Here is a 26,152-nt window from a genome sequence, read left to right as displayed (position 1 = left end):
AATTTTACTGAATAATTAATTCTCTCCACTGAGTATTTCCATGTTTCAGGGTGGGACAGACAGACAGCATTCGCCTCATCGAATATATAAAGCTCTTTCTCACCACTGACGAACTCACTGACTGATATTAAAGAGCAGTACCTTCTCGGTGACGGAGAAAGCTAAAATTTTTACGAGCCGATGGACATCGAAGCCGGAACACCAGGAAAAAAAATCACAGAATCGTTGGACAACATCCGAAAATGAAAATATAAATAAATGAAAAAAAATGCAAGTGAGCAATCCGCGACGATGGGGAAGCACGTTAATTTTGCGTGCCGACGGACATTGAAGCCGATACACCGGGAAAATCACGGAACCGTCAGGAAGCATCCGTAAATTAAAATACAAATAAATAAAAAAAAAATAGAACATAAATGAAGGAAAAATCAAATACAGGTGAGTGACCTGAGATAATGGGGAAGCGTGGTTCATATGCTTACACAATGTGTAATATGTACACATACTAACAGGGTATGCTTACACATTGTAAGCAATAATGAGCCATGCTTCCCCATTGTCTCCAGGTTCTCACCTGCATTTATTTTTTCATTTATTTTTTTTCATTTGTTTATATTTTCATTTACGGATGCTTTCCGATGGTTCTGTGATTTTTCCCTGTGTATTGGCTTCGATGTCCGTCAACACAAAATCACCATGCTCCCCCATCGTCTCGGGTCACTCACCTGCATTTATTTTATTCATACATTTGTTTTCATTTTTTTTCCATTTATTTATATCTCCGTCTACGAATGCTTTCTGACGGTTCTGTGATTTTTTCCTCACTTATCAGCTTCAATATCCATGGGCACACAAAATGTCAGCTTTCTATGTCACCCCGAAGGTAATTAACGTTAATATCAGTCAGTCAGTGTGGGAGTCATTCAGTGAGTGAGTCAGTCAGTTAGTGAGTCAGTCAGTGAGTGGTTTTAAAGAGATATATATATATATATATATATATATATATATATATATATATATATATATAAATATATATATATATATATATATATATATAAATATAATTAATTTATTTTATATATATATATATATATATATATATATATATATAATTTATTTTATATATATATATATATATATATAATTTATTTTATATATATATATATATATATATATATATATATATATATATATATATATATATATATAATATATTTATTTGTGTATATATATATATTTATTTGTGTGTATATATATATATATATATATTTATTTATTTGTGTGTATATATATATATATATATATACATATATTTATTTGTGTGTGTATATATATATATATATAATGAAAACACACACACACACACGGAACTCATCCGAAACAAACCACTTAAGCGAGCCTGTACGTGCGTGATTCCGAGTGGCTTAATTGCCGAGAACCGTCGGTCCGAATGTCCCCCCTTTTACGGCAAACCAACGCCTTTCTAACTCCCAGCACATGAAATGCTCAGTCAATGAAAGAATCGACGCGACGAGCTGAAAACATTGAACAATTGGGGTATTTATTAATAATAATGGGGAACTAGGGAAGCAAGTAAGAGCAGAACTATACCGACTGTATGAAATGCAATGCAATCATTTACAGCACACAAAGCACTTAACAGTTTCCTACTTATTAGACGGGCCCACGGACACACGTACGTATGCGCGCACATACACACACACACACACACACACACACACACACACACACACACACACACACACACACACACACACACACACACACACCCAATAAATTGTGGCTGATGCCTTTAATAACGGACTCCAGCTCGGAGGGACAGATGAGCTGAAACCCAGAACCTATCTCGAACCTCTCCACCTCGTGTGGTCTTCAAGCTGTTCGGACCCGGGCGAGAGGGAGCTGGATCCAATCGCCGTGAGCCGCGATCCTTCCCGAGCTCCAGCGAATCCTCTCGCGCTTCCAAACACGTGCTGGTGAGACGAGGCGTCGATGCGTCGCTATCTCGAAGAATCACCTCCAAGATGAGGCCGATGAGTTGCACCAAGCCGGAACCAAGCGGAGAACAAAGAGCTCCACGAACCAAGAAGAGCCAGCCCAGCAAACAGTCCAACTCTCTTCCGATGAACAAAGCCTCTCAAAACACGAACCAAGAACTCCGAGCCGGGCATCCAGCTCAACTCTCTTCCGATGAACAAAGCCTCTCTCTTTGACGAACCAACAACTCCGAGCCGAGCAGAACCCGAAGGTCTGCTGAAAAGCCAAGCCGAAGCAAAAAGCTCTCCAAAAAGCCTCCACCTCGCCAAGCAGAACCGAAGCTCACTGAACCAAAAGTCTCAACCCTCGCCGAGCAGAACCCAAAGGCCTGCTAAAAGCCAAGCCGAAGCAGAAAGCCTTCAAAAAGCCTCCTCCCTAACCCAAGCCAAGCAGAACCCGAAGGTCTACTAAAAATCCAGCACGAACAAAGCAGAGTATATCTTCTTTATTCTTATCAGCCCCCTCCCCCGCTTCCGGCGTGACTCATGCCCTCATGCTCCATCCCCTGCTCAACCACGGGTGGGAGGGAGTTGTTGACGTCATGAATCACGGGACGGGTGGTCTCTTCTTCCTCTTCGCAGAAGAGGGGGAGGGGCATCTCCATTGTGTTATAATCGCTCCCTCACTATTAAATTGAATCTCGCAGCGCACTTAATCGATTTCTGCCCATTAAACAATGGAAGGTGAACTATCTCGGTAACATGAACTTATCGGCATAACTGAGCTTAAGGAACCTGTATGTTGAGTGCAATCGAATTCCAAATTCGTCACAATATATATATATATATATATATATATATATATATATATATATATATATATATATATATATATATATATATATATATGTATATACTGTATATATTTATATTTGTATGTACATATATTTGTGTATATATATATATATATATATATATATATATATATATATATATATATATATAAAATTTTTACGATGTATATATATATATATTTACTGTATATATATATATATATATATATATATATATATATATATATATATATATATATATATATTTATATATATATATATATATATATATATATATATATATATATATATATATATACATACATATACACACACACACACACACACACACACACACACACACACACACACACACACACACACACACACACACACACACACACACACACTGAAAAGCATCTTGACCTTGTTGCTTCCTCGATGCACTGCTCGGAAGTTTGAAAGTTTGGTCTAAAGAATGTGAAACTTAAATAAACCTCTTAACGTTCAAGCCTTAGTGACTGAATCATACATATTGCTATTGCCCGGTGATCCTAGACCATGATGCCGAAGGAGCTCCAAAAAGGGGAGGCATTCTTGTCCACACGTCAGAATGTTCGGCCATTTCTTGAACATATCAATTGTGAATTATTATCTATGCTCGGTGGCATAACGGTTGGAGCATTCGCTCTAATTATAGCTCAGCAGTTCAATTCAGACACTGGCCGAGTCACACAAAAGACTTCTGAATTGATTCATCGACATGAAAAATCCCATGATGCCCTTCAAAAAGAGCAGGCCATTATCTGCCACTTCCCTCAATAATGTTCCTCCTTGGAGTTAGCTGCATAATTTGCAGTGAGGAGACAACACTCATACTGTGGTGTGTGAGAGTGCTGAGATGTAGATATGGTCAATGTTGTATTTTCCTGTGTGATCTGCATTTGTATTTTTATCACCGGCCTCCAGGCTTTGATTCATCATGGTGATATTGAGATTAAACACCTTCTATTTCTTTGAAAAATGTTTACTTTTATGACTCTTATCCTTTGTCTGTACTCGTCCTTTGTTCGACAATCCTTTCTCTTTTCTGATTTTCCTTGAAAGTCTGTTCCCTTTCCATTCTCCTGCACTTTGTCCTTTGTCACACTATGTGGATCCACAAAATCCAAAAAACACAGAAAAGTGCATTTCTTTCTCCAGTACCTCTTTGATGTCTCATAATGGAACATCAACATTGAACCTATTATGATTTTTCTCACAATAACCCAAATGGAAAGGCATTCTGTAGTTCCACTTCTCCGATACTTTGCCTGTAACAGGTTTTGCTCGGAAACAACAATAATGGGAATAACTGAGACAACAGAAACTTTGCACTCCCTTCTGTCTCTCTTCTTCAAAATTCTCTTTCTGTCTATTGTCACTCCCCTTTATCTCTCTCTCTCTCTCTCTCTCTCTCTCTCTCTCTCTCTCTCTCTCTCTCTCTCTCTCTCTCTCTCTCTCTCTCTCTCTCTCTCTCTCTCTCTCTCTCTCTCTCTGTCCATTTTATCCAATATGTTCCCCCTCCCCCTATCTGTACGTCTACATCGATTTTCACTCAAAGCCCCATCATCTTTTGTTTTTTTTAATCGCAGATATGACTGAAACAGGAATGGGGCAGGTATACTTGGTGACAGCCAATGGGAAAGGTCCACTTTCGTATTCACATTTTGGTGTGCATTTTTTGGTTCACTCCTTCTCACACTTCCCATGGCCTAAAACCCCTCCAGTCCAAGACTACGCATCCTCCTACTTCACAGTTCCGATTGGTGATCCTTCAACACAGTAACATGATTATGCGCTCTCAGAGGTTTTGTGGGACAAATAAACGAAAAATGTACAAAGACATAACTCGCACGATAAAGACACACAACCCATTTTTAAGTGATTAAAAAAATTCCTGTGTGCTCCACTTCAATGAGAATGCTTCCCCCTCACACCCTATCTCATGGCACAACACCTTGGCGATCTGAATATATATATGAAAATCCCAAATTGAATTTTGTTCTTGATATTTACTTTGGTTAAAGATTGTTTTGTGTCGTCATGGATGTGACACGGTCGCGATCCCATGTGTGGACACCAGTGCAGTGTTACTGTGCGCATTCTCTATCTCAGTGTCAGGAGGTGTAACAAAGAGTGAATTATAATTGGTCACTCCCCGTTACACAGCACGCGAGGTCGACAATGAGACGAAAAATAATAATTCCACGAACCACAAAGCACAGACAATAAGAGCATTCCCCGCCACCACATGCTGCACGACACACGATAAATGAGGACAATTATCGTAACGCTCCATTTAATCAGCATGGCGATCACGTGGGTGGCTGGGGGAGGCACTACCTTTTTATCCTTCCAGGGAGGAGAGTTGGATCGAAGGGCTGCGTTCCTGCAATCCTTGCGCTCTTTGTGTGCACGAGCGATTGCTTTGTGCTTCATGCCTTTTCATTTTCCTGCACAAATGTGTCATGAGAGCAGCACGTGTGAGGTGCATTGAAACTCAAGGGCACGGAAAGTGTATTTTGTTGATTCGTGCTCGAGAGACGCTGCTTGAGACGTTTAGATTTTTGCATCATGAGTGTCTCTGATGATAGTGTACCTTTGTTGAAGTTGTTCCGAAATAACTTTCCCTTTCAACATATTATCTTCTGCGATGTTTTTATTTTTTTTATTTTTTTTTTGAAACTTTACTGGAATCTACTGACATTTCCAACCTCAGGTTCGGAAGTGAGCGAGGGATCAGGTGTAGAAACTCGCAACACACTCATTTTGAGAACTTCACCCCCACGGTACTGTCACGTGCCGAGGTCTCGGCACCGTGCCAGGTTTGATCGACTTGAACCCCGTCCTGGTGGCGGAGACGCACTGTACATCAATAACTCCATTTCTCACTCTCTCCATGTATTGCTCCTTCACCTCCCAAACGCGAGGAGTACCCTTGGCTGTGGCTTCCGCTCTGCAACCACCTCTTGTGTGTCTGTGTGTTTTACCGTCCTCCAAGCAGTGAAGACTCCATCTCCATCTCTGTCTCTCAGACAACGTGGACCAACTTTTAACCACTCATCCCAACTCTGTCTTCCTCATATGTGGTGATCTCAATTTTCAACATTCCAATTGGCTGGGTGTTGGTACCTCTCTCAACAGCCATGGGTCTTCAGCAAAGGACTTCTGTGACTCCATGGGACCGACTCAATCTGTGAACTTTCCCACCCAGATTTCTGATGATGAACTTCCTTACAAATGTCTCCTGCTCTTCGGCAACTCCAATTTGTTCATCGGATCATGTGTTTGTGGTGGTCAACATCTCTCCACTATAATCTGACAACAGCCTCAGAGTATCATGCAAGTCTGGCAGTTCATTCAGGCAAACTGACAGGGACTGCAGGCAGCCATCACACTTCAGGACTGGTTTCCCTTGTCTACTGTTCCTGATATTAACTCAGCCTCAGAATTTTTCCACAAAATCATACTCTCTCTTAAGCACAGATTAATCCAATCTCGTCTTCAATTATCACATCTTTCTTCCTGCCCTTGGTACACTAAATCCTGTGATGAGGAAGTTGCCTTGAAACAATTTGCATTCCAACACCTGGAAGGCTTATCTGACTGATGTCAGCATCAGCGAAGTGTGTGTCCACTCTCAGGAGAGCCAGAAAACAATGTATGTCCAATCTCAAGAATGAGCTTTCAAGCTCGTGTTCCACCTCTCAAACCTGGTAGCGTCTTGTTAAGTCAGTCTCTGGTGTATGCTCTCCTTCCATCCCTTCTCTCTTTTCAAATGGCATCACAGCCGACTCCACCTGTGAAAAGGCCGAATATCTCAATCCTTTCTTTCTTTGCTTACAAATCTTGCGTCCCCAACCACTCGATTGCTGTACCCACCCTTCCCAGTCACATCCAACTGCTCCTGGACTGTGTCTTTTGCACCTGAGAAGGTTGAGAAGTTTCTGGCAACCCTCGACTCTGATTAGGCAATTGGACTCTGACAGCATCGGCTCACGTGTCCTAAAAACCTGCTCTGCTGCTCTTGCACATCCTTCTTCTGCCCCTGTCATCCTATAACTTGCCATAGGTCATCTTCCATCTGCTTGGAAATCAACCAACATCACTGCATTACATAAACAAGGTGCAAAAACTGCCTCCTCAACTCCAGACCGATCAGTTTACTTCAACTCCTCAGCAAGGTCATGGAATCCTTCGTCGCAGTAGACGTCAAATCATTCCCCTTATCGAGTGGCCTGATCTCTGACCAGCAGTTCAGATTCAGACCACGTCACTCTACTTTGAACATGCTGCTTCTGCTTTCCCAACAATGGATGGAGGCCCTCCATATCAGACAGGAGATCATGGCCGTCTCTCTGGGCATATCTCCTGCTTTTGATACAGTCTGGCACCCCACCATGCTCTCTGCTTTTGGCATCCAAGGCCAAATCAACACTTGGCTTTCTGACTTCCTCCACTCTCGCAGCCAATGTGTGGTTCTCAATGGAATCCTTTCATCTCCTCTCTCTGCCAAGACTATATAGTGCCCTAAGGCTGAAGTCCTGATCTTCATCAGTGATCACTTTGAGTCTCTGAAAAATCCTCTTTATCTATTTGCTGATGACTCCACCCTCTGCCGTGACATCCCTCATCCTTCAGGCAGGCTGCAGTCTCTTCCCTCTCTTCAGACCTTGAAAAAAAAAAAAATCACAAGCTGGTCAAACACTTCAAATCTGTCTTTCAACCCTGAGAAATCTCACACGCTCTCTCTCTCTCTCTCTCTCTCTCTCTCTCTCTCTCTCTCTCTCTCTCTCTCTCTCTCTCTCTCTCTCTCTCTCTCTCTCTGAAAGGACCATCTGGCAAACCCCCCTATCTACTTTCATAACAATCCTCTTGAATAAGTTCAGACATTCAAACATTTGGGCCACACTTTCAGCTATGATCTTTCTTGGTCAAACCACACCTCGAAGTTGGCTATGTTCTCACACCTCCATGAGCCTCGACTGTATATTTTTTAAAAGGAAGAGGTCATTACATCACCTTTCCTCCACCTGCCTGTGCCTCTGGCATCACCAGAATGACCAAAAGTTGGAAGGAGGGAGGGGTGGGGTGTTGCCTTAGCCCATCTTGCCCCTGTCATCGTCGATGAGAAATTTTCCCACCATCTCAGAACAATGAATAATGCCCCTGTTGCTGAATCTCGCCAACTGTTTTCATTTAGCACGTCATACAGAAATGGCCACGAAGCTGCCAACAATGATGACTGTAGCCCCCAGCATTTTACATTTACTTGTCTTTTAGTGCACGATGAGACCCCTGGGTTAAAGACTATGCGGAAGAGCCAAAAGTATGTTACAATCTAAAACAACAAACACATTATGCAAATTGTATGAAGTATATTACTTGTGTCTCTGGACTTTGTATAGAATGAATGAATCAACTCACTGACACAATAAGTCACCCTTCCCCCCTTAACCACCACCATCCAACCTTCCCTATTGAGATCGTAACACTACACGTGGCAAATTCACATTTTCGTTGGTTGGTTGATCACACCTTTATCAGCCAGGTGTTGTCTCATCCAGGCTTTGATTCTCGATGGAAGTGGATCAGATAAGTACCTCTTGTCCTACTGCTGTGCATTGGTTGACCAATCGATATGTCATTTGTTACATCAACATGGAGGATGTGGAACTAACACAATCCAGGAACACACGCAGGAGGTGAAACGATCGCGCGGGTTACACGTGTGAATGATGACGGTGAGGGGGACTGCTGGTGCCCTCACTCGACAGGGCGAAACCGGTGAGGGGCTAGGTGGCCAGCAGTTCGGGGACCAAAGATGGTCCATCGCTCGAGCGACGATTAGAGAGAGAGCGGCTGACCCGTTGTTGTGTTTTTTATTTGTGTCGTGGCTGGACGAGACACCAGAGAGAATACGAATGAAAGGAAGTTCCAGATGAGACGTGATGGTTCTTCCAGAAGGAAGAACAAATGACAACAGCACATTCACCTTTTGACGAGGCCTCACACAGACATCACAATCACGACCCATGTATACATTCACCCACCCATCCTGATACACCAGCTACCTACCATCCCTGCCGAGTATCCCTGTACCGCTCTTTCCCGGATGCCTCTAAGTTCCTGTCTAATTCCAGTTTAAGTCGATCTACTCTTTTTGCTACCACTACCTTTCCAGGGAGACCATTCCATGCATTAACTACTCTGAGTGAAAGACCCACCTTGACTTTATATCACCCTGACTCTCCTCTTCTTTACTCTAAGGTTATGGCCGAGCTAGTCCCCTCACTGTCCATTATGCACTTATTTTGTCGATTCCCTTTTTTTTGTATACATAGTCAAGACTCTTGGAAGAGCTAGTGCACTAAAAGCAGGAAGCAAAGCACGCATGCCTGGGACGAGATGGATACAGAAGGAAACTCCAAGGAGGGAAAACTGGAAGTTTAGAAGGACGCACGGATTTGTGTCCGGTTATCGATGGTCGGGAAGAACTCGTGGGCTGATGGCGTCCAGTCCAGTTGCTGAATCAGTCAAGGGTTCCCAGAAACGTCTCTACTTTCTCAGGTGCAAAAGCCACAAAGTCCAGGAGCAGTTGGGTGTGAATGGATAGTACTGGGAAACAGTTGGGTGTGAATGGAATGGATAGTTGGGTGTCTGGGTACAGAGACTGAGGGGTTGGGGACACAAGATTTGGAATCAAACACAGAATGGAGGCATTTGGCCTTCTCATGAGCAGTCGGCTGCGGGTTCTGTTTGAAGAGAGGGAAGGGATGGAGGGGAAGCATACACCAGAGATGGACTTAACAAGGCACCACCAGGTTTTAGAGGAGGGAGACAAGTTTGAAAGTTCACTCTTGGGATTGGACAGATGTTACTTTCTTGCTCTTCTGAGAGTGGGCACACACTTGTTGTGGACTTTTTGGAATTTACTGAGATTGCCTTCGGTCGGATTAGCCTTCCAGGAAGAGAAGGCAAAGTTGTTTTAGAGCAACTGCCTCGCCACTGGATTCGGTGTACCATGGATGGGAAAAGGGTTTGATAATTGAAGATGAGATGGGATGAATCTGTGTATGAGAGACAGAGACAGAGACAGAGACAGAGACAGAGACAGAGACAGAGACAGAGACAGAGACAGAGACAGAGAGAGAGAGAGAGAGAGAGAGAGAGAGAGAGAGAGAGAGAGAGAGAGAGAGAGAGAGAGAGAGAGAGAGAGCAGGTTTCTGTGGAAGAATTCCCAGGTTGAGTTAACATCAGGGGCAGTAGAGATGGGAGACCAGTCCTGAAGAGAGATGGCTGCTTACTGTCCATGCCATTCCGCCTGAGTGAAGTGCCAGACTCGCCAGCATTTAGACAGTTCTTTGAGAATAGACAGAGAGATGTTCACATTCACAAGCACATGATCAGATGAACCAATTGGAACAGTGGAAGAGCAGAAGACATTTTCAGGAAAGTTAGTCATCACCAAATCCAGACGGGAGGATTTGCCATTGGGAGAAATCCATGAAGGAAAGTTCACAGATTGAGTCAGTCCCATGGGGTCACAGAAGTCCTTTTCTGAAGACCCATGGCTGGTGAGAAAGGTACCAACACCCATCCAATTAGCATGGTGACAATGTAAATCACCAGATATAAGGAAGAGAGAGCTGGGATGAGTGGCTAAAAGTTTGTCCACCTTGTCTGAGAGAGAAATGTGAATGGAGACATCACTGTTTGGAGGACGGTCCAACACACAGACAAACAAAAGGCAGGAGCGGAGGGGAAGTCTCAGCCAAAGATACTCCTGGGGATTGGAAGGTGTAAGATCAGTGCAAGGACTGTGAGAAATTGAGTTCTCGATGTAAAGTGCAACTCTGCCGCCAGGCATGGCGGCGTTCATGCCTATCAAATTGAAGGTGAACTCCATCGTTTTGAGAAGGGGAGTTCCTTCCTTTTCTCATTCCCAATGCCCCATCCGTGAAGGGGAGGTCCATAATTTCCTGAGGGATGGAAATATAGAGTGAGAACTTTCGATGAACCGAATAATAATGTAAGGACAAAAAAAAAAAAAAAATCAGAGAGAAGACTATTTCGCACATCGGTGTTGACGTTGCTTTAATTTCATTTGCATACATCTAATTATATCATACAGCTTAGCTTATTTTGTATCGAGAATGAAGAGAAACAACACTGACATGTAGTTTATTAATAAAGCGTTAGCGGTTTTAACTCAGAGCTGGAGAGGAAAGCGAGAATGTTGTGTGCCATTAGTTATCGACACGATAAAGCTGCCATAAAAAAAATCCGAGGACCTTATTGGCATGTTAATGGGCTTGAGTGGTCGTGGAGAAAGGCCGGATTGTGCCTGTGATTGCGAAAGGCAACTTCATCGCACGTTTGAGGGCCTCGGACAGCGGGTGGTGGAAAAATGGCTCCTGTCAATGGGCCTTTTGGGCCAGACGAGCAGATGGGCTTGATGAGCCGCGTAAGGAGGGGACGGATCGAGAGAGCATGAGTAAGCAAATTTAGCCTTCCAGCCAACAGATTGTGTTTTGCTCGCACGTTCATTGACTTGTATTATTTTCCCAACAATCTTCTTGCAAACGCCCGTTGTTGCAATGCAACCGTCGGCCTAAGCGAATAGAACAAGGTACAGCTCGAGATGTTTTATCAACTCATCAAGCAGCATCAGCATGGCTTTGCATCGGTGGGTTCTGGCATCACCACTGGTGCTAGTACATCCCCTGTGTCAAGTTAAACTAACCATCTAGTGCCAGCTTCGCAAACTCCACCTCTTTCACCCAATCCTCCAATTTCTTACCTGCATTATAATTCATCTTCTTCCATCCCATTTTTCCTCTACTAACCTACCATTCCCTATCCCTTCCCCTGCGCCTTCCCCAGGACTATAACATCCAATACGCAGATCTCGACACGGCCGCCTTGCCCAGCCCAGGGACCATTCTTGGCGGCACAGATCTTGTCGAATACGCCACCATCCAGCCGAGCTAGCATCCCCGGCCCCACTCTCCCAGTCCTGGCCCCAGCTGTCATCCCGTACAATACAATTGTAACTGTCAGCACAACATTCTTGCATTCAGTCACCTCCCCCACCTTTCACTTCCCTGCCCCACTACCCCCCCCTCCTTCCAATTCAATCACCACTACCATCCACCAAATTTCTACATATTATTTGTTTTATTTCCTTTGCTTTTTCTGACCATTTACCCTTCTTCCTCTCCCTGCCTCTCTCTCAGCAGGTGTGTGGTATTATGGGACCTGTCTGTTGTAATGTTTTAGCACGGATGTGCTGTGTGTCATCACAATGTCAATAAGGCTGAAACAGCTGATAATCAATTTGTTGCGAGCCCCGCGCTCTCGAAGTGAAAGGGGGGTTTAAGCAACCAGTTGTAAAAGCCTGGTGTTGGCTTAGTGGTTCGGGTGGCGGCTTGGGATCCTAGGGTCCTGAGTTCCAGCCCCGTTGGGCCGCTGAATTAAAATACACCAGTAGGTTGACTCAGCCTGTCATCCTTCCAAGGTCGGCACAATGAGCACCAGTGTACTGGTAAGGGGGACACTGCATCAGCGGCATAGCCGCGTCCCAAACAATGATGCAACCAGCAGCCACAGGCTGCGAAAGAGAGAGAGAGAGAGAGACAGACAGACAGACAGACAGACAGACAGACAGACAGACAGACAGACACCAGTCGCGCGCGCGCGTGTGTGTACGTATAAATGTATAGGTCGACATTTTGTTATTCCCTTTTCTTTGCAACCGCTTGTCGGATTGACATGAAATGCTCACCATCGATTTAAATTTAGCACCTGTCCCATGGGGAGTAAGTGTGATTTTTTTTTATGATGTCATAGGTGCCTTCGTTATGACGTCATACTTGCATACGTAGAACGCTACATCCAATCGCTATGAAAATTTTTGAGGATCATCTCGGGATAAATTCGTCAACAGAAAAAGAAAAAAAAATTATGATGTCATCGGTCACGTGGTTTAGCAGCTATATTTTCTTTCAAAAAAAACTTTTTTTAAAACCTTCAAAACTCTTCTTCTCCGAAACAGCTGAATAGATTGAGGTGAAACTTTACAGGTATGACCGACTATCCATGAGGAACAAAAAGTTCCCACTTATGTCGTCATAGGTCACACGGTTTGACAGCCACATTGGATTGAAGGAAAATTTATATTTTTCAAATTCTCTTGAACCGCTGCAATAATCGACATGAAACTTCAAAATTATGATCTCGTCGTGATGGAGAATATATTTCCAATTTCAAGCTGATCTGGCACATGGTCTGGCAGCCAGTATTTATTTATTTGATTCTGCATTCTTTTTTATTTTTGTTTTATTTGATTCAGGCCAACTTGGCTGCACTTGGATGGGTTTGAGGGTAGAGGAGTAGCAGTTGAAACCCGAATCCTTTCCAGGTTCCTTCAAACAAGTACGTGCCCGTAAAAAAAAAAAATAATAATAATAATAAATAAATATTCCAACCGTGAGCAACAAACAACAACCACACAGGCCGTTTGTTCGCTCTCGCGTGCCCGTACGTGCGTGGCGCGGAAGTTCGCATATCACAGTTACGATGATTCGCAATTTAGGTTTTAATGGCCAATTATTCAATTAGCGCCAACGTATTTTACCTTTTCGCAATGTCATCGCAAGGAAAAACAAAAAGAGAAGAGAAGAGAGAAAAAAATTACTTCCTGGTTCGGAGCAGACCAGCACTCTGATGTTACCAAAATTTATACACCGTCTCATATGAAAACGATCATAACTTGCGGCATTGTGTTTATCTATAAATGTGCATAAGAAATCGAGAAATTATTACAATACACGAAGTCATCACTCTCCGGAAGCCCGTACGTTGTAACCCGTAATGGGGAACACTGCTGAGCTTCCCTTCCCCATCGGCCACGCCCACGCAACAACGTGTCTTGTCATTGGTTTGGTAAATAAATGGCCATAACTTGGGAACCACTTGTCCGATTAATATCAAACCTTGAAAAGGCACATCCTCAGGTCCCCAGCAATATACCTGGCAAGTTTCAATTAGATCGGATCAGCGGTTGTCGAGAAACAGCGGTCACACACACACACACACACACACACACACACACACACACACACACACACACACACACACACACACACACACACACACACACACACACACACACACACACTGCTGGAATTATAGATAGATGACTCTGATGCAGGACATATTTTATTTGGTATTCCATTTGATTTATATTTAAGTTTCTTTTATCCCATCCTGAATTCAATTGAATAAAGAGGACGTAATGGGGCAGGTGTCTGATCATAGCAGGGTTGCATCAAAGCAGGATGTCATGGTACCCGGTCATCACTACCAGCAGTTATAAAGTGGCAATTCCAGTGTTAAGAGCGTATATTGAAAACCATTCGACAGATGAAATTAAAACTTTACCACATGTTACATGACCATTTAATATAGCACATATTGACTGTATATCAAAAACCGTTCAACAGAGTAAATTTAAACTTTACCACATGTCACATGATCATTTAATATCACACATATTGAGTGTATATCAAAAACCGTTTAACGGAGTAAATTTAAACTTTACCACATGTCACATGACCATTTAATATAACACGTATTGAGTGTATATCAAAAACCGTTCAACAGAGTAAATTTAAACTTTACCACATGTCACATGATCATTTAATATAACACATATTGAGTGTATATCAAAAACCATTCAACAGAGTAAATTTAAACTTTACCACATGTTACATGACCATTTAATGTAGCACATATTGAGTGTTTATTAAAAACCGTTCAACAGAGTAAATTAAAACTTTACCACATGTCACATGATCATTTAATATAACACATATTGAGTGTATATCAAAAACTGTTCAACAGAGTAAATTTAAACTTTACCACATGTCACATGATCATTTAATATAACACATATTGAGTGTATATCAAAAACCATTCAACAGAGTAAATTAAAACTTTACCACATGTTACATGACCATTTAATGTAGCACATATTGACTGTATATCAAAAACCGTTCAACAGAGTAAATTACAATTTTACCACATGTCACATGATCATTTAATATAACACATATTGAGTGTATATCAAAAACTGTTCAACAGAGTAAATTAAAACTTTACCACATGTCACATGATCATTTAATATCACACATATTGAGTGTATATCAAAAACCATTCAACAGAGTAAATTAAAACTTTACCACATGTTACATGACCATTTAATGTAGCACATATTGAGTGCATATCAAAAACCATTCAACAGAGTAAATTAAAACTTTACCACATGTCACATGACCGTTTAATATAACACATATTGAGTGCAGATCAAAAACCATTCAACAGAGTAAATTAAAACTTTACCACATGTTACATGACCATTTAATGTAGCACATATTGAGTGCATATCAAAAACCATTCAACAGAGTAAATTAAAACTTTACCACATGTCACATGACCGTTTAATATAACACATATTGAGTGCAGATCAAAAACCATTCAACAGAGTAAATTAAAACTTTACCACATGTTACTTGACCATTTAATGTAGCACATATTGAGTCTATATCAAAAACCATTCAACAGAGTAAATTTAAACTTTACCACATGTCACATGACCATTTACTATAACACATATTGAGTGTACATCAAAAACCGTTCAACAGAGCAAATTTAAACTTTACCACATGTTACATGATCATTTAATATAACACATATTGAGTGTACATCAAAAACCATTCAACAGAGTAAATTAAAACTTTACCACATGTCACATGACCATTTAATATAACACATATTGAGTGTACATCAAAAACCGTTCAACAGAGTAAATTTAAACTTTACCACATGTCACATGACCATTTAATATTACACATATTACTTGGATGCCATGCCACCTCAAAACTTCAATGGTGAATTAAACAAAGCCTAATGTCGAGAGACAATGTCATGTCATCATGTTAGAAATTAGAATCATTGTAATCTCTTCTGTTTCTCTTGTGCTCGACTGTTAAAAAAAAAAAAAAATGCAAAGGCGAAGAAGAGGTACAATTTAGCGTTTTAACGATCTCCCGATTTTTACTTTAGCGATCTATTGTCGCCTTGGTAGTTATGAAAACACTCGAGAACGAGAATGAAAGCTACTTCCTCAAGGCTTATGAATGTACTCTGTCGCAGACTTTTCAAGGTGTAATTTGTTCACATTTACAACTCAGAAGTGTAGCTCGATGCAATATCACAAATGTGCCTCCAGAATAGTTGGCTCGCACCAAGTTCTTCTGAAGTCTGTGTGAGGAAAGTATTCTTTGAATACCACCTAGTTTATGGAAGTTTTAATACTCTCGCATGTTGTCCTGACGATGCTGGCCTGACGTGTATCTCTCTGCATGTTCTGAAGTCGTCACTAAGCTCGATAAAAGAACCTGACAGATGCGTCGCCCATGAATGTTAGAAACAAGTCCAGTACTTCAGCAATTGATGAGGTTCTCGATTTAAAATAACTTCCGTTTGGCCGGGGGAGGTGGAGGGGGAAAGCGGATCATCCAGGCGAAAATCCTGTCTAACCTTCATGCCTTGATTAACAATGGCCTTCATGTAATCCTTGCACATATATATATATATATATATATATATATATATATATATATATATATATATATATATATATATATATATATATATATATATGCAAGTGGCCATGTTAGTCACTGAAAGAGATGTGACTGTGCCGGTAAATCGTTATATAGCTCATGGGGCAGAAGTCACCATCTGGCCAAACTATGTCGAACCGTCTACAAGGATCGATTCCTTCAGCTGTTGCCAAGGAGTGAGTCCAACCACAAACTGGTGTCCCTCAAACAGTCTGTTTCGTGAGCTGTACTCCCCACATGAACATCATGGTATTTTATGAAGGTAAATCTGCCTCCATGTTGTCATTATTAACATCACCATACTCCATACTTACTTTAGCACAAGCAAACTACTCGATGTAATCCATGTGTTACAAGCTACCGTATGCATTATTCACTTGTTCATTCGTTGGCGTAAGGCCGTCGATTTGTAAAATATGGGTACGTTTTTGTTGAAGTTAAGATTTTAACGTAATCTGACAAAAGATAAACAAGAGGGCTGCGATCAGACATGGCTGATGGTTCCCGGTGTAGTGAACTTGAAACACTGTATTTGCCAATTAGTAGCATTTGAAATTCTGCCTCAAAATGAAAACAAACGTGTATTTTCTTTCCCAAAAGCAGGATACCATGAAAACCACGACTAAAAACACTAAATGCCGATATCTGGGAAGCATTGATAATAATAAAATAAAAAATAATAATGGAGAAATATTATAATAAAAATATTAAATAATGCAAAAATTGACTGATTGAAAATTGAAATGAAAATTGGAGGAAAAATGAAATAATTGAAAAAAACAATTAACGAGCCGGGAGGCGACGATGGTTCACGGGCATTATTGAGGAAGCCCTACCGTAAAAACCTATCTCTTCCATCAAAATTGACCAAATCAAATCGGATTTTTTTATATGTTGTACTTCTGGACATTACGCACAGCTTCTCGGAAATGGAATTGCTAGAAAAAAAGAGAAAAAATAAAATAAAATAATTAAAAGTTCAAGTGGGCGTGGCTCCGCCCACAAGGGGCGTGGGACGCCCCTCACACAAAAAGACACAACTAGACCATGATATCGAGCTTGTGTCCAAGTTTCATCAAGATCGCATCAAACGTCACGGAGCGATGCTTTGGAGAGAGTCACAGACAGACAGACAGACAGACACAACGAAAATAGTGGTCACTGCTGGCGCCCGCGAACCAAAAAAATAATAATGGAAACATTCTTCCAAAAAAATGGGACGCCACAGACACCAAGACGAAACACTTGATGCCTCCTTCCAGGAACCATAACAATATGATTGACACCTGTCTGAAGCATCACATTGTACAAGTGCTCAGATTGGCCTGAATTACATTTGCAGTACTTATCTTGCATGTAAATGTTAGTTGTAAACGACACGGATACAAAATGAGGCGTTGGTGAAACGGGTTTAAACATCATCTGTCTACACTAGTATGTTAGTTGTAATCGATCCACTCGAGGAGCCTTTTTCTTGGTTCGATCGGAATGTCGAGGTCTTTGGCTTATACATTTGGTTTTTCCCTTTCGGGTGTCGTCCTTCATTAGTCACATTGTACAAAGGAGTCAGACTTGGGGACCAGCAGGATAGCCTGCATGTACGTGCACTCACCTCCGAGCTGTCTCGTCTGGGTTTGGATCCCGACTCAGCTAGAAACTGTCATCCTCGTGTTTCTCAAGCAGGGCGAGGCGTCGGTGTTGTGCATCGTCCCTCTAATGTTCGTTGGACAATGTCGTCTCATCATTGTGTTTGAAATCCCAGAGGCGTCACTGCTGTTCAATGATTAGTGGAGAGTTTCACAATGAAGGGAGAGTATGATCACAGATGGTTGAACGACGGTCCGAATGTTGTGCTGCTCGAGCAGACTCGTTTCACAGACTTGCTGTGACCTTTGGAAATTCTAAAGACCAGGATGCCCTGAGTGCATTGTGTGAGGGAGGAGGGTTGTGGGGGGTTACATCGTGACTCTGATATCGAGACTGTGTTGCCGGTGATTGTTGCCTGTCCTTGAAGGTGTTGGTTAGCAGCGGTTGTCTTCACCATGGACGAGTTTTAAACGAGTATGTTGAGGGTTTCTTGTGCAGAGAATCAACTCTTCTTGATTTCTTAAATTCATTGCAACCCCTGTGGAGCATTTTCCACACAAAGGGGCACAAGTTGAGAATGAACTGCCCAGAGGTGAGAAATCCTTCAGAGAACAATGGCTGAGCATTCCAGGTTATCACATCATCGAGATGATTCTTGGCTTTCAGAGGTTTTGTTGTCCTATCATTTATGCTCATGAAGGTCCATTCAATATGTTCATCTCTGTGACTCATGTTGGCTCCAAAGGATCAACTGCATTCTTCATTTTGATTCAAACTGTGCCAGCCTTGGTGGTGTAAGGGTTCGAGCGTCTGCTCTGAGTTTGGTTGGTCGGCGATTCGAACCCTGGTTGAGACAGACCAAAGTGGTTAAAAATAGTACGTGCTGCTTCCTTGCTTGACGCTCAGCATTAAAAAGGATAGAGCACAGACAAACAAGTATAGGTTGGCAATCACAGCGCAGGCTTTGATGGACCTCATGACCTCCTCCTGTGTTGAAGTTCCTTGTGAGGGAACTCCGATGTTTCTCGAATACCTTTGCAGTAGTCTTCAAAATATTTTGGTGCACACTTTGCTAAATCACACACTTTGCTAAAGGAAGGAGTGAGACTCAGGAGGATCAATGAGGCTAGCAAATATCATGAGTATAGATTAGGGATGACCTGAGGTGGTGGTGAACAGCCGTGTTGATCCTTGTGGAGATGAATAGGATTGAAGGGACGGAGGAAGTCAGTTCCATAGTTGAGAGATAAAAGGAACAAATGAATGGAGGTGAGAAGTGAGCCTGGATTTTGCGAGTTTCACCAGAAGACCATGTGCGTCTTGCAGAAACCTGAGGAGGTTGGTGTGGGGGGGGGGGCGAGGGGGAAAAGGAAGGAAACAGTAAAGGGTACAAGACCAGGAAGGAGGCGGTATAAGACAAGGAGACCACCAACCTGTCTGTGATGCTATAGTAACAGGCTCAGAGAGTCAGCTTCATTGGGGGAGATTCCAATGATTTGAGGACCTTGGTCTCCACAGCATCAACATATGCAAGGTGTGAAGCTGGGGTGCCAGTTCACAGGGGAGAGCAGTAACTTCATCGAGCTGCAGATTAATGTCTTGGATATTATTCGAAGTTCAAATGGATGATACCAAGTTGTCACCTGGCTTTGGAGGCCAATTTAAATATGCATGGTTTACAATGAAAGATGATGCCCACAGATTTGGATGACAAGTTTTCATCAGGGTCTACACAGTGTGGAGGGTGTTGAGGCAGAGGGTGCAGTCATGAGGGAATAGATAAAGAGGATTTACCAGAGTCAGAGAGATCATTGATGAAGATCAGGAATAGGACTGGGCTCAGAACACTGCCTTGGGACACTCCAGCCTTGACAGGAAGAGATGAGAGGATCCCGTAAATAAAGAGTCATGTGATGACTTTCAGAGTCGAGTAAATCAATAAGCCATATTGTGGAGTTGGCCTTGGATGCCATAGGCAGAGAGTTTGAAGAGTAAGGCAGGATGCCAGACTGGATTGAATGCTTGGAATATGTCTGGCGAGACGGCCCTGATCTCATGTCTGACATTGAGGGCTTCCATCCATTGTTTGAACAGTAGAAGTAGTATTTCCAGGGTAACGTCGTCGTCGTCATCCGTCATCCTATGACAGGTTAAGGCAGTCCAGGGTAGAGTGACTGGGTCTGAAACTGAACAAATTATTTGAGATCCGATCTAAGAAAGATTTGATGTCAATTGTGATGATGGATTCTATGACCTTGCTGATGATTAGAAGTAAGCTGATAGGTCTGTAGTTGAGGGGATCCGCTTTTGCACCTTCTTATGTAATGCAGTCATGTTGGCAGATGACCTCGGGAAAATGACAGGATGAAAGGGGTAGATAGAGGATGTGAAAGAGCAGTGGAGCAGGTTTTTGGGACGTGTGAGCTGATGCAGTCCGGTCCAGTTGCAGAGTGAGAGTTGATTGTTCAAAGAACCTTCTCCACCTTCTCAGGGGAGAAAGCCAGAGTCTAAGAGCACTTGGGTACGAGAGGGCATGGTAGGTACAGGGAGTGAGTGGTTGGGTACTCTAGATTTTTAAGCAAACAGAATTGAGAGATTCGGCCAACTCAAGAGGAGATTCCGCTGTGGCACCATTTTAAGTGAAGCACAAATTGGAGGTTTGTGTTTGATATATATATATATATATATATATATATATATATATATATATATATATATATATATATATATATATATATATATATATATATATATTTGTATGTCTGCACATGTATGCACATGTACAGTATGCCTGGTGTTGGCTTAATGGTTAGGGTGGTGGACTTGGGATCCAAGGATCCTGAGTTCAAATCCCACTCGGCTGTTGACTTAATACCAGGTGGGGTTGACTCTGCCTGTCATCCTTCTGAGGTTGGCAAAATGAGTGCCAGCTTGCTGGTATCCTGTGTCGGAGTGGTGACCCATCCAGGATTGTGCCCAATAGCCGAGGAGACTGCTTCGGCAGCACCAATGCTCTGCACAGAGTCTGGTCCCAACGGATAAATGGATGGATGGATGGTGCATGTATGTAAAACTGTTGTTCACTCATCAAAACCGCATTCTTTGGATGAACTTACAGCTACGATCACAAATGCAATTCATAAACTTTCTCAGTGGCAATTGGAGAATGTTTCACCAAGTTGGAAAATCGGATTTAATGATGTATCATAAAGATGGCAGTTCTGTTGTAGTATAAAAATAGGACCACTGGCCCTGGCTTAATACTGTCACCCAAATTTGGTAGAATTCGAACTGTTGGGTCTAGGAAGGAATATTTTTGAAGGAATTTACGCGATTTTCAAAAATTTTTACGAAGTCCACCATTTTGACACATTTTGATGATCATGTTATCGTCATGACCTCCACAATTTAACATCATGACCCGATCATGTTGTTGTAACGCAAATTTCGTGACATTCTGACTGGTGGGTCTGGAGAATAAGATTTTTGAAGAAATTTACGAAGTTGGCCATTTTGATATTGAACGTTGCTGCAAAATTTCAGCCGGATCGGCCGAGCGGTTTGGCTGGAGAAGTCGATTTTTTATTTTTTTAAGGTGTCTGTCATTTTTAAGGTGTCTGTAAGGTTCTTCTCCATCATTTCCGTTGCTCCAATCATCACTGGTACAATTTCAGTGCCCTTCAGCTTCCAAGATCTTTTAACTTCATTTTTGAGGTCCTGGCATTTGTTCATTTCCTTGAAATCACGAGGTACTGAAACCTGAATTAGAAATGCCTTCTTTTCTGTTTTATACCTTTGTACGATACCTGTTTTCTGTGTTCATGTTTGATGGGATCATTAGGTCATGTGTGAGTGTTCCATCCTTGTTTTCAGTAATTGATTTTGGTTCATGTTTCCATGAGTTTTATGAAATTGGGATATTGAAAGATGTGCCTACCATAGGATTACTCCACATATGTTGTTGTGCCTTTGTGTGTACAGCTGCTCTGACATGAGTTTTTTTTTTACATCCTGAAAGAAGGTGACTCAGACTTTCTCTTTCAACCTTGCAAAACTTACACTTGTCCGATTGACTCAGTCCCACCATTTTCTTAAAGCATTCGTGGAGTGTCCTTTTCCTTTGGCATTTATAATGATTCTTTCTCCATCCCAGTTGAGCTGACCTTTTTTAACCATTTCAATGAACCTTCTTTGTTTATGCCCATTGTCCAACTTTTTCTTTTTAAAAAATATTTCCCTGCTCTTTTGTCATTCTCCCAGTTGTCGGTATATATCTGTTGATATTTCGCTTTATATTTTTCTTTTGTCTTTTTTGCAATTGTTGGGGCTGTATTCGTTGCTGTTTTAGTTTCATGCGTGACATGTTCTGCTCACACCGGTCTTTGGAAATGTTTCCTTGCAAGGCGGGTTGGGGATACCTTTTCTGGCTTGCTGTCTTCGTGTTTGCATATAAATTGGATTGTGTAGTCTGTTGAACGTTTCACACACTCAGCCAATCCCACTGTTGTCATTCTGTGCACTTGGTTGAGTTCCATCAGGCCGCTCCCTCCTTCTCATCTAGGCAGGTACATTCTCGGGTTGCATTGATTTTTGTAGAACATTTTGTGGATGGTGAGGAGTTTCCTCATTTTGATATGTAGTTGATTGATTTCCACTTGTGGCCATTTTGTTATTCTGCAGCTTTATTGGAATACTGGTATTGCTGCTTGGTCATTGGCTTTAATTTTGTTCCTTGGAGAAAGGTAATATTTTTCAGGATCAGCCTCGTTCTACACAGGTATTCTTTGGTCATTGTTTTGCGCATTTGTTTGTGACATATTTGGCGGCCCTCTTCTACTCCGAGGTTATTGTATTCGCTCCTGTATTGCTGCGTTTAGGTCGATTTTTATGTTGTCCATTTTTGTTGACCTACTTTGTACGAATGTGCATTTGGCACACTTATGAAGGTCAAGTTCCATTTGAATGTGGTCAGAGTACTGTTTCACTAATTTCAGTTCTTCCGTCAATTTTTCGTCGTTTGTTGAAAAGTTTTTAATGATTCACGTACAGTAGATATGTCACCTTCCCCGTCTCTTTGGATGTTCTTTTATTGGATGCAAGCAGGGGTGCCTGGCGTTGCCCGGCAACACCGGGTCCCTCCTCCTGTCTCTTCCCCTCCCCTCCTCTCGCCCCTTGTCCTGGTAGACATGTTGGCTTTGGGGCTTCCCACTCCCTGGGGACGTGTATAGTGTGAAAATGCAAGTCGTCTCCCCAGCTGACTTGTACTAACCTCTGCCATCACCAATGGGTGGCGCTACACAATTACGTAGAGAATTTCTATCGACCTTCCCTCCTAAAGCCCTGCGACAACAGATGAAACCAAGTAGCCCATGTTCATCACGAGGTCGAACTTGGTCCATGTACCAAGTTTGGTGGCAATTGGTCCAGCAGTTTTGGCGTGATTGGTGTTACACACAGACAGACAGAAAATGGCATTTATTTAATTAGGGTGTATCCGCATCCTTGCTCATAAATGAGGTTGCTCGGTGGATCCAGAGCAAGCCAAAACAGGAGGGGCGAAAGGCTATCGCGTGGATGATCGCACGATGTATCTTCACTCCTGGTATTTCAATTTTTCCTTCCGAGTGTTGTAATATCAATGTGGTGTTCCAAAACTCTATTACTTTCTCAAACAGTTTGATCATTTGGAGATTGATCTTGTACAATTGTATGCATTGTACCATCCATGAATGTGGAACACTATCAGAAGCTTGTTTTTAATAGTCTCTCCATGCTGTGGACAATCATTTGGTTCTTCTGGTTTTACAGTTTTCGATTTTGGCCTTATTTAGTAGTATGTGGTCTATTGTTCCACAACACCTTCCATTACATCCCTTCTGTTCTGCCTCTTGGCCTCCTCCTTGTGTTAGGTGGTGGTACATCGTTTCTGTGATGATTCCAGTTAGAAGTTTGTATGTTGTTGGTCGACATGTTATTGGTCGGTATTTGTGAGGTAGTTGTGTTTCTTAAGATTTTTGGGATGAGGAAGATGTTACCTTCTGTGAGCCACTCATCCATTACCTTTTTCCTATTGGATAAGTTCGTTGAATGCTTGAGCGTACTGACCGTCTAGACTGCAGAGCATCCAATTTCTTTAATAGCCAGAAGATTGGAATTCCATCTGAGCCTGGGTTTTTAAAGTCTCGCATTTGTTTTTTCAAGTTTTTTATTTTCCATTCATATATCTTGTTAAGTGTGTGTGTGTGTGTGTGTGTGTGTGTGTGTGTGTGTGTGTGTGTGTGTGTGTGTGTGTGTGTGTGTGTGTGTTGTGCATCTTCCCACAGAATGGTGAGAGTTGGGGTCCCCTTGATGAGGACAGAGAGAAGCGAAACTGTTCTTCGCTGCAGCAGCAGTCCCAGCCCACAGCCTCCAGACCCTACATCAGTCCTTCGGCCCATTATGTATAATACTCTGTCTTGTGAATGCCACGGCTCGTTTATCGCTCGTGCTGTTTTCATCGTTGCGCTTCTCTTGCTCTGTTTGACGAGGAGAGATAGAGGAAAGTGGTTTGTGTTGATTTAGGTAACGTGGCTTTGAGCGTGTGCAGCGTGCGACCTGAGCGTAATCGGAGTACAGGACAATGTTGTAATCGACAAATAGAAGTGCGCAAGCCGCAGTGATACGGCTTGTATGTGTGTGGCAAAACCACGAACTGCAGTGTTGATGGATTTGTATCATAATCTTTGAGTTTAGCGCCCGGAGTTTTCTTTCCTCCTCCCCGACTATGCCAAACTCAATCGCTGCCGACGTGTCGGGGTGTCTGTGTACAATACTAGAGATGTTTATAATCTGATTATGGAATATTTTCTTCTCTATATTACTTCTGATTTTATTTTTGCTTACAGATACATTTTCTTGCAATCCGGGCATTTGCACCTGTCATACGACGTATGACAAATGGCAGTTTGGGTGTAATCTGGTAGAACCCACGACGATCTGTCGATCAATCGATGGAGAAGTTGGTCTTTCATTTTGATGAAATGTGCATCAAACGTGTTCACAAACCTCAAACGAGTCACCTGTCCAGGCTTGAGCCCCACTGCCACCGAGGGACCGACTCGTCATCGGTGGCTTTCAGCCATCAGGGCCACAAATGGCGTTTTCTCCTCGTTTTTCTCCTTTCCATGTACTTTTGGTGGCGGACAATCGGAGACCGTCCTCGCACTTATCTCATTGCGCTTTGCTCGTATCATGCGACTCTTGAGTGGACGTTGCACCCTGCACACTGACCTCGAACTTTTCCAACATGTGGAGCTGATTCCTCACCACGGTGACACTCGGTGCTCATTCGGTTCGTATGGAGGGGTGTAGCACACCATGCGCTCTCGACACCATTCCCACGAAATCACCATCGTGGCGACATTTGTGGATAACCATCGGCTTGTTTTGATTCATTTCTTGCCTCGAGTGCTGTCTTTGTGCGAGTCTGTGAATTCTCATCAGAGTTCCAAGATGTCCCTTTCAACAATTAAATGACTCCACATTGTGTAAAGCCATTTAGTTATACTGTCCTCTTGGTGCGACAAATCCTTTCATTCCATCGGCGAATCCACCCGTTATCCTGACGTTTGTTGTTTTGAAACGGCCGCCATTTTAGTTATATTTTATTGCACTATGTATGTGATGCATTTATGAAAATAAACGTCTAAGTTTAAAAGCTCTAGCTTTGGCTCGTTGTACGTTTGGTTGGCTTCAGATAGCCCCCCCCCCCCCAAAATATGTATTTGCTTTCTTTTCTGAAGCCACACACACAACTTCAATGAAACTTGACCACAACCTTATCACCCGTGATATACCAAGGTTTGTTCACGGAATTAAAAAAAAAATCCATTGGTATTTACTTTCTTCTCCATTATATATTGTTTCGGCCATGGGTACCGAGTGGATTATGAGGGGGTTAATCCTCATTTCTCCTCGGAAGAACCGGACCTGGGGCCACCGCTCACAATGAACTTTGTGGTGC

At 42.3% G+C, this 26,152-nt stretch overlaps 1 protein-coding gene across 6 annotated transcripts in view; it reads left to right on the top strand.

Moving 5' to 3' along the window:
- LOC147031115 (nectin-3-like) overlaps positions 1-25,852 on the top strand; it is a 141,731-nt gene extending 115,879 nt beyond the window's left edge. For 5 of the 6 annotated variants that reach the window (XM_085875852.1, XM_085875849.1, XM_085875850.1 and 2 more), the window contains exon 10: positions 24,474-25,852. In XM_085875852.1, the coding sequence (XP_085731978.1) occupies positions 24,474-24,596 (123 nt within the window). In that variant the 3' untranslated portion in view covers positions 24,597-25,852. Of the gene's footprint in view, positions 1-11,758; positions 11,925-24,473 lie in introns of all 6 variants that reach the window. The other variant, XM_085875848.1, reaches the window with a different exon arrangement.
- The last annotated feature ends 300 nt before the right edge of the window (positions 25,853-26,152 follow it).

Source organism: Eptatretus burgeri, chromosome 3 (assembly GCF_056783735.1).
Source record: "Eptatretus burgeri isolate ZD-2024b chromosome 3, Ebu_testis_v1, whole genome shotgun sequence".
Taxonomy (NCBI): domain Eukaryota; kingdom Metazoa; phylum Chordata; class Myxini; order Myxiniformes; family Myxinidae; genus Eptatretus; species Eptatretus burgeri.
This window is presented reverse-complemented; position numbering and strand designations above follow the sequence as displayed.